This window comes from Erinaceus europaeus, chromosome 10 (assembly GCF_950295315.1).
Source record: "Erinaceus europaeus chromosome 10, mEriEur2.1, whole genome shotgun sequence".
In the NCBI taxonomy this organism is placed as follows: Eukaryota; Metazoa; Chordata; class Mammalia; order Eulipotyphla; family Erinaceidae; genus Erinaceus; species Erinaceus europaeus.
Window position 1 is genome coordinate 1,565,001 of NC_080171.1, and position 15,119 is coordinate 1,580,119.

A 15,119-nucleotide genomic window follows, 5' to 3' on the forward strand; every position below is an offset into this window, starting at 1 on the left:
ACTTCCCCACTGAAAACAAATGAAAAAAAATACATATATATATATATATATATGAAAGAACAAAAGAAAAATAAAATCATGCCCCACAAAAAGGGATTGAAACCTCTGACCAGTGACTCTGCCCCTGGAATCTTCCCACAGCTGGGTCCTTTATGTGAACGGCAAGGAGAGGATAACAAACTGCCCCTCTGTGAACGATGGCCACTGGCATCATGTTGCAGTCACGTGGGCAAGCACTGACGGAGCCTGGAAAGTCTACATTGACGGGAAGTTTTCTGATGGCGGAATGGGCCTCTCTGTGGGGTCCGTTATCCCAGGTATGTGACAGAAAGGTGAGCACAGTGCTGTTGACTGCTGGAGGTAGTGAGGCCAACATCCAGTTCCTCACTTTTGTCGACTTTAGCTTTAAATTAAAATCAACAGTTCTCTCTGACTTTCTAGCTATGCATTATAAAAAGCCTTCCCAGGTGAATTCCGTGGCTCTGTATATAATAAATGCCTTTGGTAGCTATTTTGAGATGATTGCTGAGCTCACAATGGCTGAGACTAACCTGTCTTCCAAGGAGATCACTTGCTGATTTTTGTTTGTAGGTGTTGTTTTGTTTTATGATCAAAGTGTAAGTTGGAGCGCTGATGATAGCTATTATCTTTGTGCTTTGTTTTCAAATAGAAAATGCTTCTAAATATGCTTAGAAATATTCAGTTTTAATTTGAAGAAATTCAGAAGTATTAAGAAGCTAGGCTGTCAGCATTGTACATGGAGAAAACTTGCTCTGTTGATAGCCTTCTCTCCCAGACGTCATATGAAGGGGAGCAGTAAACACAGAAGCATTGTCGTGTTTCAGCAGGAAGTGGTATGGTCAGGTGAAATGGAGCCATGCTTCCTTGTATTGCTTAGAGTTCTTGCTTTCAACTAGCTCTTCTATAAGTGCTAGGATCATAGGTAGCATTTATTTTTTTAATATTTAAACAATAAACATATATTGCACCAAAGCAACATTTTTAATGTATTGCTGTAGCCACACTGCTAGGATCTTGTTCAGTATCTTAGCATTTGTGCTCATCAGAGATAGGGTCTGTAGTTTTCTTTCTGGTTCTCTCTCTGTCTGCATTTGGCACAGGGGGATGTTGGCTTCATAGGAGGTAGAAAGAAGTATTTCTGTACCTAGGCCCGGCTTCAGCAGGCATACGGCATTGTCCCCTCACCAACAAGCAATTCTTGGGCATAAGCAGAGAGTCTGAGAGTTCAGCGTATTTCTGAGACCACGTTAGGTTCCACAGATTAACACGGGCACAGGTGGTTGTGCTTTTGACTGGTTGGCCACACGCTGAAGGTTTCCATCAGTTGCTTGTGACACAGCGGGGAGTGATTTAAAGATGGAGACCTGTTAAGGGGGTTGTGTTTGGAGGGTCCTCCAGCTCAGCTCAGACGCTGCTTGATGGGGGAGCCACTGCCCGATCTATTTTTAAAGGTCGGGAGGGACTCTGGTCAGGTGAGGATCCTGTGGGCCTGCAGTTCAACATTGTTGTGAATTAAAACTGTTCTTGAGTCTACTTAAAAAATGAAAGTTCAGATACTTTAATTAAAAAATTTAATTATAAAAAAATGAAGTTTGGTTACTGGAAGTCTGTTGGGGGAGGGTGTCTTTATTTTTTTCCTTTTTTCCCCCAAGCCCAATATCATTTTATTGCAGAAATGTTGATTGGGGGGGGTTGTTGTTGTTGTTGTTGTATTCACAAGGGTACATCATTTCCACACTGTGTAGGATGAGTTCTCCATTTTAATTTTGATTTATTTATTAAATTATCTTTACTTGTTATTAATAGTTACAAGGCTGTAAGATGAGAGTGTACACTGTCCCACACCAGCCCCACCACCCAGGTCCCGTGTCCCCACCCTCTCTCCTCCCAAAGATCATCACCAGAGCTCTCACAAGTCTTACAAACAGTTTGCTGGCTTCTGTTTTGTTTGGATTTTTTTTTTTTTTAATTTGGGAGGTTTGTGTAAATCAGATCTCTAGAGTCCACATTATAGGATACTGTCTTATAAAAAAAACAAAAAATAGAGCCTACCTGTGCTGTTGGCATCAATTATTACATGCATAAGGCTGTGGTTTTATACTCAGATAACTGTTGCTCCAGTAGACTATTCCTTCTGCATATCTTCTGCGGCTTGTCTTTGATTTGAAAGGCTGTTCATTCTGTACAGAATCCAGTTTACCCTTCCTGAGAAAGCATGTGGATAATTTCACTTGTCAATGAATTTCCCTGACCCATGTGTACTGCTTGCTGTTTCACTGATACAATATTTTAAGAATAAAAGACAAACAGGCCGTTGTTCATCCATGTTTCTCCCTCTCTCTCTAGGCGGTGGTGCACTGGTTCTCGGGCAAGAGCAAGACAAAAGGGGAGAGGGATTCAACCCCGCTGAGTCTTTCGTGGGCTCCATAAGCCAGCTCAACCTCTGGGACTATGTCCTGTCCCCAGAGCAGGTTGGTTCCATTTTCAGTGCGTGAGAGTAATGAGCTGTGAAGGGACAGAGCTAGTGAGGTGTCCCGGTCTGTTGTGTGTCTCACCATCCATGCGACCATCGCCAGCGTCCTGTGGTGCATCTGCAGCTGTAGAGGCAGACACGGAGAGGTCGCCTACGGTGACTGACACTCACTCCTCTTTCTCCACCTTCGTAATATGGTGAAACTCTACTGGAAATACAGTATATTGTATCATAAACACTACAGTTATATTGCAAAACCTCATCATTATTTTATAAAAGTTTGTAACTTCAGAGGTGGGAAAAGTCGCAAAGAATGATACATCAAATCTGCCTAGAACAGCAAAGAGAACATTTGGAATCAGCCCAGATCACCTTGTGATAACTGAGATGTAGCACCTGGACTCGTAGTGGAAGCCAGTCTTCACTCTGATGGCCTGGGTTCAAGCCCCAGTTCTCCCTTCAGCTCACTGTAACGGTCCTGAAAACACCATCCATCTCTGTGCATGTTCCTTTTCTTGTCTGTGAAAGAGAAGCGGAGCTACAGAGTGGAGTTCTGACAGGATTGGGGACACCCTGCATCTGCAGTCCTGCTGTGTTTGGTGCAGTTAGGACTGTCACAATGGCAGAGCTTATCTTAGTTTCCTCAGCTCTGAGTCAGAGAGAGAAAACAGGTGGCCAGGAGGTGAAAATTCTGCACCACTTTAAGACACTGACAAGTTTCAGACAAGAAGTACTAGGAGCATAATTCCAGGCAATAGTGCAACACTTGGAGAGGGAAATGGGACCTGCGGAGAGCCTGGCTGCTGTCAGCAAAGGCTTCCACACAGACCGGCCTCCTGTCCTTTCCAGCTTCCCCAGCCCAAGGCTACGGTGTTTTCAGCACAGCTGAGTTCAGGTGCAGGTGCTCTGGCCGACTCACACACGAGATTGAGCTAGAGACATGTTTCTAACCTTCCAGGTGAGGCTGCTGGCTACTGCATGCCCCAAAGAACTCAGCAAAGGGACCGTGCTTGCCTGGCCCGACTTCTTGCCGGGAGTGGTGGGGAAAGTGAAGATCGACTCCAAGAGCACCTTCTGTTCTGGTGAGAGCCGTCTCCTTGCAGCCATGGTCTCCGCTTAACTACCCTGGGGTTCTCTTCCCAACAAGATCATTTGAAACTCTCCTAGTCAAATAATCTGAACCTATCAGTCCATTAGTTAAGTAACAGTTCATTGTCACTCTACTTTTTCCCCCTTCTTTCTTTACTTCTTTCCCCTTTTTAAAAATTTTTTATTAATAATAATTAACAAGACTGCGGGATAACAGGGGTACAGGTCTGCACACATGCCACCAGAGTTCCATGTTCCGTCCCCTCCACTGGAAGCTTCCCTATTCTTTTTTTTTTTTCCTTCAGGATTATTGTTGGGGCTTGCTGCCTGCTGCACTACAAATCCACTGTTCCTGGAGACTATTATTTTCCCTTTTGTTGCCCTTGTGGTTATTATTGTTGTTGTTATTGCTGTTGTTGTTGTTGTTGGACAGGACAGAGAGAAATCAAGAGAGGAGGGGAAGGGATGGACCAAAGATTTTTATGAGGAGCAAAATGTGGGAAGTCTGGCTTCTGTCATTGCTTCCCCACTGGACATGGGTGTTGGCAGGTGGATCCACACCCCCAGCCTGTCTCTGTCTGTCCCTAGTGGGGCAGGGATCTGGGGAGGGGAGGCTCCAGGACACATGGGTGAGGGTGTCTGCCCAGGGAAGTCAGGATGGCATCATGGTAGCACCTGCAACTTGGTGGCTGAAAACTATTAAGATATAAAGCAGAAAAAAAGTATTTAATAATCAGGAACCTAAAGGCAAGAATAGAGCAGGGGATATTTGGGGTCTTCATGTTGGAAGAAGCTAGTCGGCCTATTTTAGTTCTATTCCAAGGGGCCTATGACTTTACTGATTTTTGCCTGAGCCAACAGGTAGCATGCAGAACCTTTAATATTCTTAAAATGCCTTCTTTTCTCTAAAATGTATTCGGCTGAGGTCCATCAACTCTTCCTCCCCCACTTGGACATTTCTTCACCAGGTAAACAGCATATGCTGTGGTTGCCAGCACCCAGCGGGAGTGCCCTAACCTTGGGAAAATTCCAGGACTATGCTATCTCTCTCCCTCTATCTCTCTCTTTCTCGCTCTATTTGAATGAAAAAAATAAGTCAGCCCAGGAGTGGTAAAACTGTGCATGCTAGAGACATCAGCTTCACACACACACACACACACATACACACACACACACACACACACACAAACACACACATACACACACATACACACAAAGACACATACACACGCAAACACACATACACACACCACACACACATAAACACACATACACATGCAAATACACATACACACATACCACACACACAAAGACACAGACATACACACAAACACACATACACACACAACACACACAAACACACACCACAAACACACACCACACACACAAACACACATACACACACACCACACACACAAACATACACACAAACACACATACACACACACAAACACACACACACACACACTCACACACACACACACTCTAAATGCTCAGCCAGCTTCTCCTGGAAGAGGCAGGTCTGTGTGAACTTGCCAGGTATTCTATCACTCCCCTCGGCATCTGTCCGCAGCAGAGAAGGGGCCCCCAGCCTGGTGACGCAGTCGCCATGTTACTGACAAGCTCTGAACCTTGTTTTCGGCCTCCAGACTGCCCGTCTTTAGAAGGCTCAGTCCCTCATCTGCGCACCAGCTCCACAGACTCCAAGCCGGGCTCCAAGGTCAGCCTGTTCTGTGACCCGGGCTTCCAGATGGTCGGGAACCCCGTGCAGCACTGCCTGAACCAGGGGCAGTGGACACAGCCTCTCCCCCGCTGCGAACGTGAGTCACTATCACCATCAACCCTCCTCCTCCTCCTCTTCCTCCTTCTCCTTCTTTTCTGGAATGAGCTATGCTGAGTAGCCTGAGGGAAGTGGAAGATGAAGATAAAAAGATGCCACCATGGGGCTGGGTGGTGCACACATTACAGTGCACAGGGACATGGGTTCAAGTCCCCGGTCCCCACCCACAGAGGGAAACCTTCACAAGGGGTGAAATAGGTCTGCAGGTATCTCTTTCCCTCCCCTTCCCCTCCAGCTTCTCTCTGTCCTAGCCAATAAAATCAATAAAATAAAATAAAATAAAATTTTAAAATAGAAATTCTTTTTTTAAAAAAGTCACTTTAAAAATAAGACATATGTCCTAGTTGAGTGAAGCTCTAGCCTCTCTCATAAAAATCAATCAATCAATCAGTATTGAAAGCAGATAGAATCACAGAAAGGTTCTTTTCTCAGGCTGTAAAAGCCCTGTGAGCTGCTGGCCTTTCCCTGGTCGATGTGGTCAGAGTGTGACCCGGGCGAGACCGACAGCCCCGTCCTCAGGTACAGACGGACTCCCCTGCTGGGGGCTGCAGCACTTCGAGTTATATTTGGCTGGTGTTTCCTCTGCTCTGCTCCACTGTTCCACCACTTTAAAAATGTGCGTCCAGCTGCGTCAAGGCAACAAAACCTGCCTCCCTAGCTGCAGTTTCTACTCACTGCGTCTGAAGTGTCCAGTTCCAATTTCTTTAGTTAAATTTTTTCCACAGATGTATGAGAACAAATAAAGGCCCTGTGTCACTTTAAAAATAAATAAGTGGGGAGTCAGGCGGCAGCGCAGCGGTTAAGCACACGTGGCACGAAGCACAAGGACCGGCATAAAGATCCCAGTTCGAGCCCCCGGCTCCCCACCTGTAGGGGAGCCTCTTCCCAGGCGGTGAAGCAGGTCTGCAGGTGTCTATCTTTCTCTCCCCCTCTCTGTCTTCCCCTCCTCTCTCCATTTCTCTCTGTCCTATCCAACAGTGACGACAACAACAATAATAATTACAACAATAAAACAACAAGGGCAACAAAAGGGAAAATAAATAAGTAAAATGTTTTTAAATAAATAAATGAAACGCCCTGCACGTTTTCTTCCCACGGGTCACGCCCCTCCCTCAGGCATCCGCTGCGGAGTGCCACCCCCTCTGGAGAACGGCTTCTACTCAGCAGAGGACCTTCACGCGGGCAGCACGGTGAGCTACCAGTGCAGCAGTGGCTACTACCTGCTGGGCGACTCCAGGATGTTCTGCACGGACAATGGCAGCTGGAACGGCATCGCGCCGTCCTGCCTCGGTGAGACACATCCTGACCGGTATTCCTGGTCCCTCCTCGTTCCTTGGAAGAAAGCCACCCAAATCCCTGGGTTCTCTTGTGACATCCCTCTGTTAACTGCCTCTGGTCCTCTCAGAATGTCTCAACAAACCCTGGTGAGCTTAGCCACCAGAGACGTGTGGAATCTCTCTCACCAGATTCAGTACTAGGTCTCTTTACTTCTGCTCCTCTACGATCCTGTGGAATCTCTCTCACCAGATTCAGTACTAGGTCTCTTTACTTCTGCTCCTCTACGATCCTGTGGAATCTCTCTCACCAGATTCAGTACTAGGTCTCTTTACTTCTGCTCCTCTACAATCCTGTGGAATCTCTCTCACCAGATTCAGTACTAGGTCTCTTTACTTCTGCTCCTCTACAATCCTGTGGAATCTCTCTCACCAGATTCAGTACTAGGTCTCTTTACTTCTGTTCCTCTACGATCCTGTGGAATCTCACCAGATTCAGTACTAGGTCTCTTTGCTTCCGTTTCTCTACGATCCTGTGGAATCTCTCTCACCAGATTCAGTACTAGATCTCTTTGCTTCCGCTCCTCTACAATCCTGTGGAATCTCACCAGATTCAGTACTAGGTCTCTTTGCTTCCGTTCCTCTACAATCCTGTGGAATCTCACCAGATTCAGTACTAGGTCTCTTTACTTCTGCTCCTCTACAATCCTGTGGAATCTCACCAGATTCAGTACTAGGTCTCTTTGCTTCCGTTCCTCTACAATCCTGTGGAATCTCACCAGATTCAGTACTAGGTCTCTTTACTTCTGCTCCTCTACGATCCTGTGGAATCTCTCTCACCAGATTCAGTACTAGGTCTCTTTGCTTCCGCTCCTCTACGATCCTGTGGAATCTCACCAGATTCAGTACTAGGTCTCTTTGCTTCTGTTCTTCTATGATTGGGAGGATAATAGCTTTCATGGTCTGTCTGCAGTGTGATTGTGACTGCTCCCTTTACATGTTATAAAAACGTACAAAGTGTTAGGAATCTAGTGATACGTAATGATTTAACAGTTCAGGGGCCGGGTGGTGACGCACCTGGTTAAGCTCACACACCACAGTGCGCAAGGCCCCGGGTTCAAGCCCCCGGCCCCCACTGCAGGAGGGAAACTTCACAGGTGGTGAAGCAGGACTATCTCTCTCCCTCCTTATCTGCCTTTCCCCTCTCAATTTCTCTGCCTCTATCCAATAATAAGTAAATAAAAATAGTTTTAAAAATATATACATAAAAGTAAAAAAAAAAGCCTTGAATGCCTCAGAAGACTGAGCAGGCTGCTGTCCCTGTCCTTGCAGACGTGGACGAGTGTGCGGTGGGGTCTGACTGCAGCGTGCATGCTTCCTGCCTGAACACCAACGGCTCCTACATCTGCTCCTGCAAGCCCCCCTACAGCGGTGACGGCAAGACCTGTGCAGGTACCTCCACGGGGGCTGATCCGCGGCCTTTCTCCAGCGCTTTCCGTACTGAGCTGGGACCACAGGCCACGGCTGTCAGACCCAGGGCTCGGGAGGAACGTGCAGAGGCGCTTCAAATTAACATCTCACCTCTCCCAGCTGTCAAGTTTCTGCATAGAAAAGTGTCAGTATGCCACCAAAATGTTGAAGAAGTGTTTGCCTAAGGACAGAAAGGAGAGTCTCTCTCTAGACACACTATCCGTGCCTCAGAGGAGATATTTTCAGTGTCTCTGCTGTCTAAAAGAAAAATATCATGAAAATGCCAGTCAGCATCTTTCCTCTGTTTCAGTCTCACAAAAAAAAAAAAAACCTTGCCGGGAGCTATCTTTCCACTTCTAGGCGGCTTTTATAATATTGACCCATTCCTCAGCTTATTGGCACCATTGCATATCTGTCTCCGCGGGAGTCGACTACCAGGACATAACAAGACAAGCGTAAACAGGAATTTAGTCGCCTTTTGGGTCATTCAGCTCTCGGTCCCCAGTGAAATGCTGCAGTTTGACTCAGAGAGAAAAGCCCCTGCCCCCCCCCCTCACACACACACCAGCAGCAGCCTGAGGGTGACGTGGGTGGGGGTGCACCTCAGGGGGCACACACTGCACTATGCCAACCCCGTCAAGCCCCACTTTCCCATCTGCAGGGAAGCAGGGAAGCAGGGCTGCAGGCGCCTCTCTCTCTTCCTCCCTCTATCACTCCTTTCTTCTTTGATTTTGATTTCTCTCTGTCTCTATGCAACAAATAAATACAATAAAAATGATCTTTAAACAACAGTGGCGTGTCGAGGAATCCGACAACAGATAGACAGAATCCACTGAGATCAGCCAGGAAATGTGTCTTAGTGGGCCAGAGAGCCTTTGATGTTTATGCATGTGCTCTCCTAATCTCCAGCTGAAGCCCTGTGGATATTCAAACAAATTCACAAGAATGACCTGAAAGATACAAGCATTAGAGCATTACTTCTCTTTAGAGGATGAATAAAAATTAATGAACAAGACAAGATTCAAAATAAAGGATCTTTTATAAAGACAGTGCTGCCCAAAGGGGGACCAGGACCCTGGAAATAAAGTCTAACCAAGCCAGAAGCAGCTGGACACAGAGAGCTAGCATTATTTCCTGAACGCAGTGCAGGAGCATAAAGCTGGAGCATGGGAAGTAAGGTGAAAAGAAGAGCAAGAACACCAGAGAACATGCTTTAGAGCTAGCTCACCTCGGAGCGCAGCCTAAGTCCATTTTACAAGCCAAGGTTCTGTGAGTGCTGCAGTCTTTCGGACTATTGGGATGTAAGACACGGAGCAAACCGTGGGGCATCAGAGAGATCAGTAGCGAGTAGTACGAGACTGACACAGAACCTGGGAGCTGAGTCTGTGAGGTGCCCAGGAAGCACTTGGATAGACACCATCACTGGGTGTCAGCGTTTGACATATATGCACACACTTGTATATATGCATGCAGGGAGAGGTTTCTGTGAACAGCTCTTCATTTGAGCCATTTCATTTAATATTATGCCACACGGGGCCTGACAGTGGCACTGCCAGTTGAATGCATGTGTTACCATGCTCACAGACCCAGGTTTAAGCCCCGGTTCCCCACCTGCAGGGGAGAAGCTTCAGGCATGGTGGAGCAGGGCTGCAGGTGTGGCTCTGTCTCTCTCTTCCCCTTTCCTTTCAATTTCTCTCTGTCCTATCAAAATAAAACTCAGCTTCTTTAAAATATATCATGTTGTGAACAATACATACCACTAAATAATTAGAGGATGATTTTAATTCTTGTATCATTTTTTACTGTTTTAATAATGATCAATAAGACCCTAGCATAATAGGGGTATAATTCCACACAGTTCCCACCACCAGAGTCCTGTGTCCCATCCCCTCCATTAGAAGTTTCCTTATTCTCTATCCCTCTGGGAGCATGGACCCAAATTCTTTATGGGGAGCAGAAGGTAGGAGTTCTGGCTTCTGTCATTGCTTCCCCACTGGACATGGGTGTTGGCAGGTGGACCCACACCCCCAGCCTGTCTCTGTCTGTCCCTAGTGGGGCAGGGCTCTGGGGAGGGGAGGCTCCAGGACACATGGGTGAGGGCGTCTGCCCAGGGGAGTCAGGATGGTGTCATGGTAGCATCTGCAACTCGGCAGCTGAAAAGCAGTAAGATCTAAAGCAGAAAAGTTGTTACATAATCAGGAATCTTAAGGCAAGAATATTGCAGGTAAGACTTGGGGTCTCCACTTTGGAAAAAGCTAGTAGGTTTATTTTAGGTCTATTCCAAGGGGCCCATGACTGTACTGGTCTCTGCCTGAGTCTGACAGCTGGCATGCAGGTGGGCCAAAGGTCCTGCAGTGAGTGCAGCCTGGAGTGTTCCTACTCATGACCTCAGAATGTGAGCTCAGACACACGCCCCTGTGCTGAGCATGGGCCTCAGATCACATGATGGGGTTTACAGTTAAGGGTGTTTATACACGTTCCCCACAGTTGGGAGCTACTCTCTTCCCTGATACAGATTCTAGTCTTGTTTCCAATTCTTGTATTCTAATCTACTTTATGGACTTCCCATAATGGACTTTTCTCATATTTCAACATTCAGTTCTAGCCACTTTAGAAATAAATCCTTGTGGGCAGAGGGTAGATAGAAGAATGGTTATGCAAACAGACTCTCATGCCTGAGACTCCAACGTCCCAGTTTCAATCCCCTGTACCACCATAAGCCAGAACTGAACAGTGTTCTGGTAAAAAAATTAATAAAATAAATAAAAATAAAATAAATATATCCTTGTGTTACCTCTGCTGTTTTCCTCAAAATTACGTCTTATAATTGCACTTTTTCAGGAAGAGTCACCAGATATCCATCGGCATAGACAGCCTAAACAGTCCTCAGAAGGACAAGCAACAGGACTTCCCCTCAGAAGAATTTAGTCATTATAGCCACGTCTGCTGTGCACCTCCAGCCCAAGTGTTCAACTTATTTCCTCACTACAACTGATGGCCTGTCCTAAGTGTGCATATAAAAAGGATTTTGCTGTGGGCTGTGGAGACAGCCTAAGGGTTATACAGAAGATATTCCTGCCTGAGGCTATGAGGTCCCAGGTTCAATCCCCAGCACCACCATAAACCAGAGCTGAGCAGGGCTCTGGCCTCTCCCCCCCCACCCCTCCCTCACTGACAAGCTCTGCAGCGTATTTGGAAAGGGAAGTTGGGAACTTCTCCCCTCTGTGCTTTGAAACTGCATGTATATCCATCCACTAGAGACAAAGCCTGATGCTCTCAAAGAGTGAGTGTGTGGGTGGGGGGTGCGGACCAGGAATAAATTCCTCTGCCTCTGTCTCTGTCTCTGTCTCTGTCTCTGCCCCAACACAACCACCAAAAATGAAACAACTTCCTTTCTGGCCAGATAAATTTTGTGTGGCCTTTATCATCGCCATTTCACAATGCTGTTGTTTAAAAGCCTAGAAATTAAATATGCTGGTGCTGGTGTGAGGTTCAGTATATTCTTGGCCTCCTTCCATCTCCCTTCAAAAGCTTTTCTCAGGATCTGACTGGGCCCTGAACTGTAGGGTTCTTTTGTTCTGCAATGTTGTTACTTTAACTAAAAAGGGTTGAGGGCAGCTGCGGCACATAAAAGGGTTAACAGCCGGGAGCTGAGAACAGGTTTAAACAATTCAGGGTTTTATTAGGGTGGAACAGGTAGAAGGCAAAATAAGCGATTATCATCGCTCATGGCTGCAGAGGGTCTGACAGTTTACGGCTAGCAGAGTCACAGAGTCACACGTGCTCGCTCCCAGGAGAAGCGGCCTCGGGGACACCTCCAGAAGAAGCAGCAGCCTGAGTGGCCTGCTCAAGTCCCTGCCTGTAAACATTCCATTCCTGTGTCCCGGCCTCAGGCTGAACCCACTCCTATGCTAATAGTCCCAAACTCCCCCTGGGGTCACAACACTGCAGTACTTAGATAAATGACTACAGTCCTTAATTGTCCCCCGTAACTGTTTCTTATTTCCAGAACCTGTAAAGTGCAGGGCTCCAGGAGACCCAGAAAATGGACGATCTCACTCCTCTGGTGAGAGCTACACAGTGGGCACCCTGGTGACATTTTCCTGCGAGCAAGGACACCAACTGTTGGGAGTGACCAAGATCACGTGTTTGGAATCTGGAGAATGGGACCATCTAGTGCCCTACTGTGAAGGTGAGCCTACAGATTCCCTGCCTGTGGTATTTTAAAGCCCTAGAAACTCCTCCCTCCAGGAGGCTCAGAACCAAATCTAAGGAAGTCTAGGGGAGGGGCAAGGGCACCAGTGAAGTGCAGGGACCAGCCAAGGGTCCTGGGTGGAGCCCCCGGCTCCCCACCTGCAGGGAGAGTCACTTGGCGGTGAAGCAGGTCAGTCTTTCTTTCCCCCTCTCTGTCTTCCCCTCCTCTCTCCATTTCTCCATTTCTCTCTGTCCAAAAAAAAAAAAAAAGGGAAAAGGTCCCAGGAGCCGTGGATTTGTAGTGCAGGCACCGAGCCCCAGCAGTAACCCTGGAGGCAAAACAAAAAAAGAAAGAAAATCTAGAGTATACTCTTGAGTTTCTCGAGATGTTTGTTCACGTGAGCTAAGGGAATGAAGGCTTTTGCTCTTCCTCCTTGAAGCTGTTTCCTGCGGTGAACCAGCTGTACCAGAAAACGGTCACATGGATGCAGCTGCATTTACCTACGGCAGTAAAGTGTCATACAGGTGAGTGTCTGCCGTGAAAGCCGTCTGGCTGCGGTTCTTGATGAGGTATTGATAAACTAGAAGGTATTGATGAAGCTGTGCCGTGGGAAAGGGGGGACGCTTTTAATCAATATGCAGGTAACTGAATTTGATGTAGGAGGATGAGATATGATCTGAACAGCCTTGTACTGACCTCAGCCCGTCTCAGGAGCAGCGAGGAAGAGTGCTGTGAGGAGGCAGCTCTGACTCTAAAGGCACCCTCTGCAGAATTCACAGGAGACCAGAACACTCTCAGACCTAGGCGTTCCTCCTCTGGGCTACTAACCCTTGACCCATGCTGGAAGTGAGCCCCCGGCCCCAGTCCTTCGTCTGACCGCCTCGCTTGAGCCTTGCAGGACGCTGAGCGGTCTTTGACAGCTCTCTGCAGGCATCTCTTCGGGAACAGGGAAAGAACAGCCCCTCCCACGGGAGTCGTCCCGCGTAGCCTTGGAGCTGTGGGTTCAGAGCGAGCTTTGTGGAGCCTGACGCAAGGACTGACTGCAGGCTGTCCTCTCCCACCTCTGCAGGTGCAGTAAGGGCTACGCTCTGAGCGGTGACAGCGAGGCCTCCTGTCTCGCTAGTGGCTCCTGGAGTCACTCTCCTCCTGTGTGTGAAGCAGTCAAGTGCTCCCACCCTGCAGGCATAAGTCACGGGAAATACACTCTGAGTGGCCTCGCCTACCTTTCCACCGCGTCCTATTCCTGTGAGCCTGGGTACAGGTAAAGTCCACGGTTTCTGTTGTACATGACTGGCTGGCTTTCAGTACAGACTCATATGCTTCCTGACCCTTAGCTCATAGTAAGCACCCAGAGAAACTTTCTTTTTATACAGATGATTTTTGATCATTGACTTAATAATGATGGACAAGATTGTGGTATAAAAGGGGGACAGTTCCACACAGTCCCCACCACCAGAGTCCCGTGTCCCATCCCTCCATTGGAAGCTTCCCTATTCTTTATCCCTCTGGGAGCAGGGACCCAAATAAATCGATTCATGTTTAGCACAGGAGCCTGTGTGACCCCAGAGAGACTAGACTGTCTGTGGATGGAAGCTCTGACTCCAGGACTTCAAGCTCAGTTGCTATCAACATTCTACTGTGCTTGCTGCCTGCTGGGGTCAGCCATGTGCCTGCCTCACACCTAGTAAGACGGATATTTGAGGCGGGCGCGTGCCAGGACGTGAGCCCGCCCCCGCAGTGCTGCCCAGAGCAATCTGTGTGTGCGCACAGCCTCTCGTTCTCTGCAGCGTCGCCACGCGCCCGGCAGTGAATACGTATCCAGGTGCCTTCGCTGTCTCCTGCAGGTTGCAAGGTCCCTCTGTCCTTGAATGCTCTGCCTCAGGGAACTGGGACAGGGCGCCCCCGACCTGTCACCTTGTCTTCTGTGGAGAACCGCCTGCCATCAAGGATGCTGTCCTCAAAGGGAGTAACTTCACTTTCGGGAACACTGTCTCCTACACTTGCAGAGAAGGGTGAGTCAGCCTGCAAACGGAGGGACGAGAACTCAGCTCCTTTCCCGGCAACAGAGCTGGGCACTGGGCGCTCTTGTTTGCTGACAGCAGAGAGCGTATTCTCCTAGGAAAACAGTGTTCTTCGGGAATCAGCGTCATTTATCAAAGTCTTATTTGTATAATGAACATTTGGCGCTGCAGTGGAAAATATCTGCTTTAAAGTGGGATGAAAAGGGCATGTTTAAATAGACGTGAGAGTGTGTTTATCTTCTGCAAAACCAAGGCAACACTCCCTGTTATGTTGCAATATAATGATAATAGCCTGCAAGGAAAAAAGTAATTTGAGTTTTTACAATTGTTACGATATCATTTAATTCAGAGATGAAACTTGAAAGAAACTCAGAAATAAATGATAAACCTCTTTGACATGTTTATCTCATCTGATTCTCGTGGAAAACTTTGTGAAGTACAGAAAAAGGGAAGCGACTCGACCCAGGGCAGGCAATCATCTGATGAGACTCTCCTGCAGGGCGGGAGGGGTCGAGAGGGACTAGGCCCAGGTCTGTCTGCTCCGAGGCGTCTCTCTGCCCTTCTCCTCATGCTTCCCCACTAACTACGCTCATCGCTGACAGAGCTTCGGCATTCTCGAACTAACGCAGCTGCTTCCAGGCCTGAGCGAACAGTGTCGGCTGAGGGTGCTGTCTCTGCACCAGTCTCAGCTCTGTCCTTCACTGTGCGACCCTGGGGCAGTGGTCTTTCTTCTCTG

General features: G+C 47.7%; 1 protein-coding gene across 1 annotated transcript in view; it reads left to right on the forward strand.

Moving 5' to 3' along the window:
- Positions 1-15,119, forward strand: part of SVEP1 (sushi, von Willebrand factor type A, EGF and pentraxin domain containing 1) — a 215,554-nt gene that overhangs the window by 151,106 nt on the left and 49,329 nt on the right. The window contains exons 27-36 of the mRNA XM_060199027.1: positions 142-317; positions 2,368-2,492; positions 3,453-3,576; positions 5,233-5,403; positions 6,540-6,713; positions 8,030-8,149; positions 12,177-12,359; positions 12,802-12,886; positions 13,432-13,623; positions 14,207-14,374. Of these exons, the coding sequence (XP_060055010.1) occupies positions 142-317; positions 2,368-2,492; positions 3,453-3,576; positions 5,233-5,403; positions 6,540-6,713; positions 8,030-8,149; positions 12,177-12,359; positions 12,802-12,886; positions 13,432-13,623; positions 14,207-14,374 (1,518 nt within the window). The remainder of the gene's footprint in view (positions 1-141; positions 318-2,367; positions 2,493-3,452; positions 3,577-5,232; positions 5,404-6,539; positions 6,714-8,029; positions 8,150-12,176; positions 12,360-12,801; positions 12,887-13,431; positions 13,624-14,206; positions 14,375-15,119) is intronic.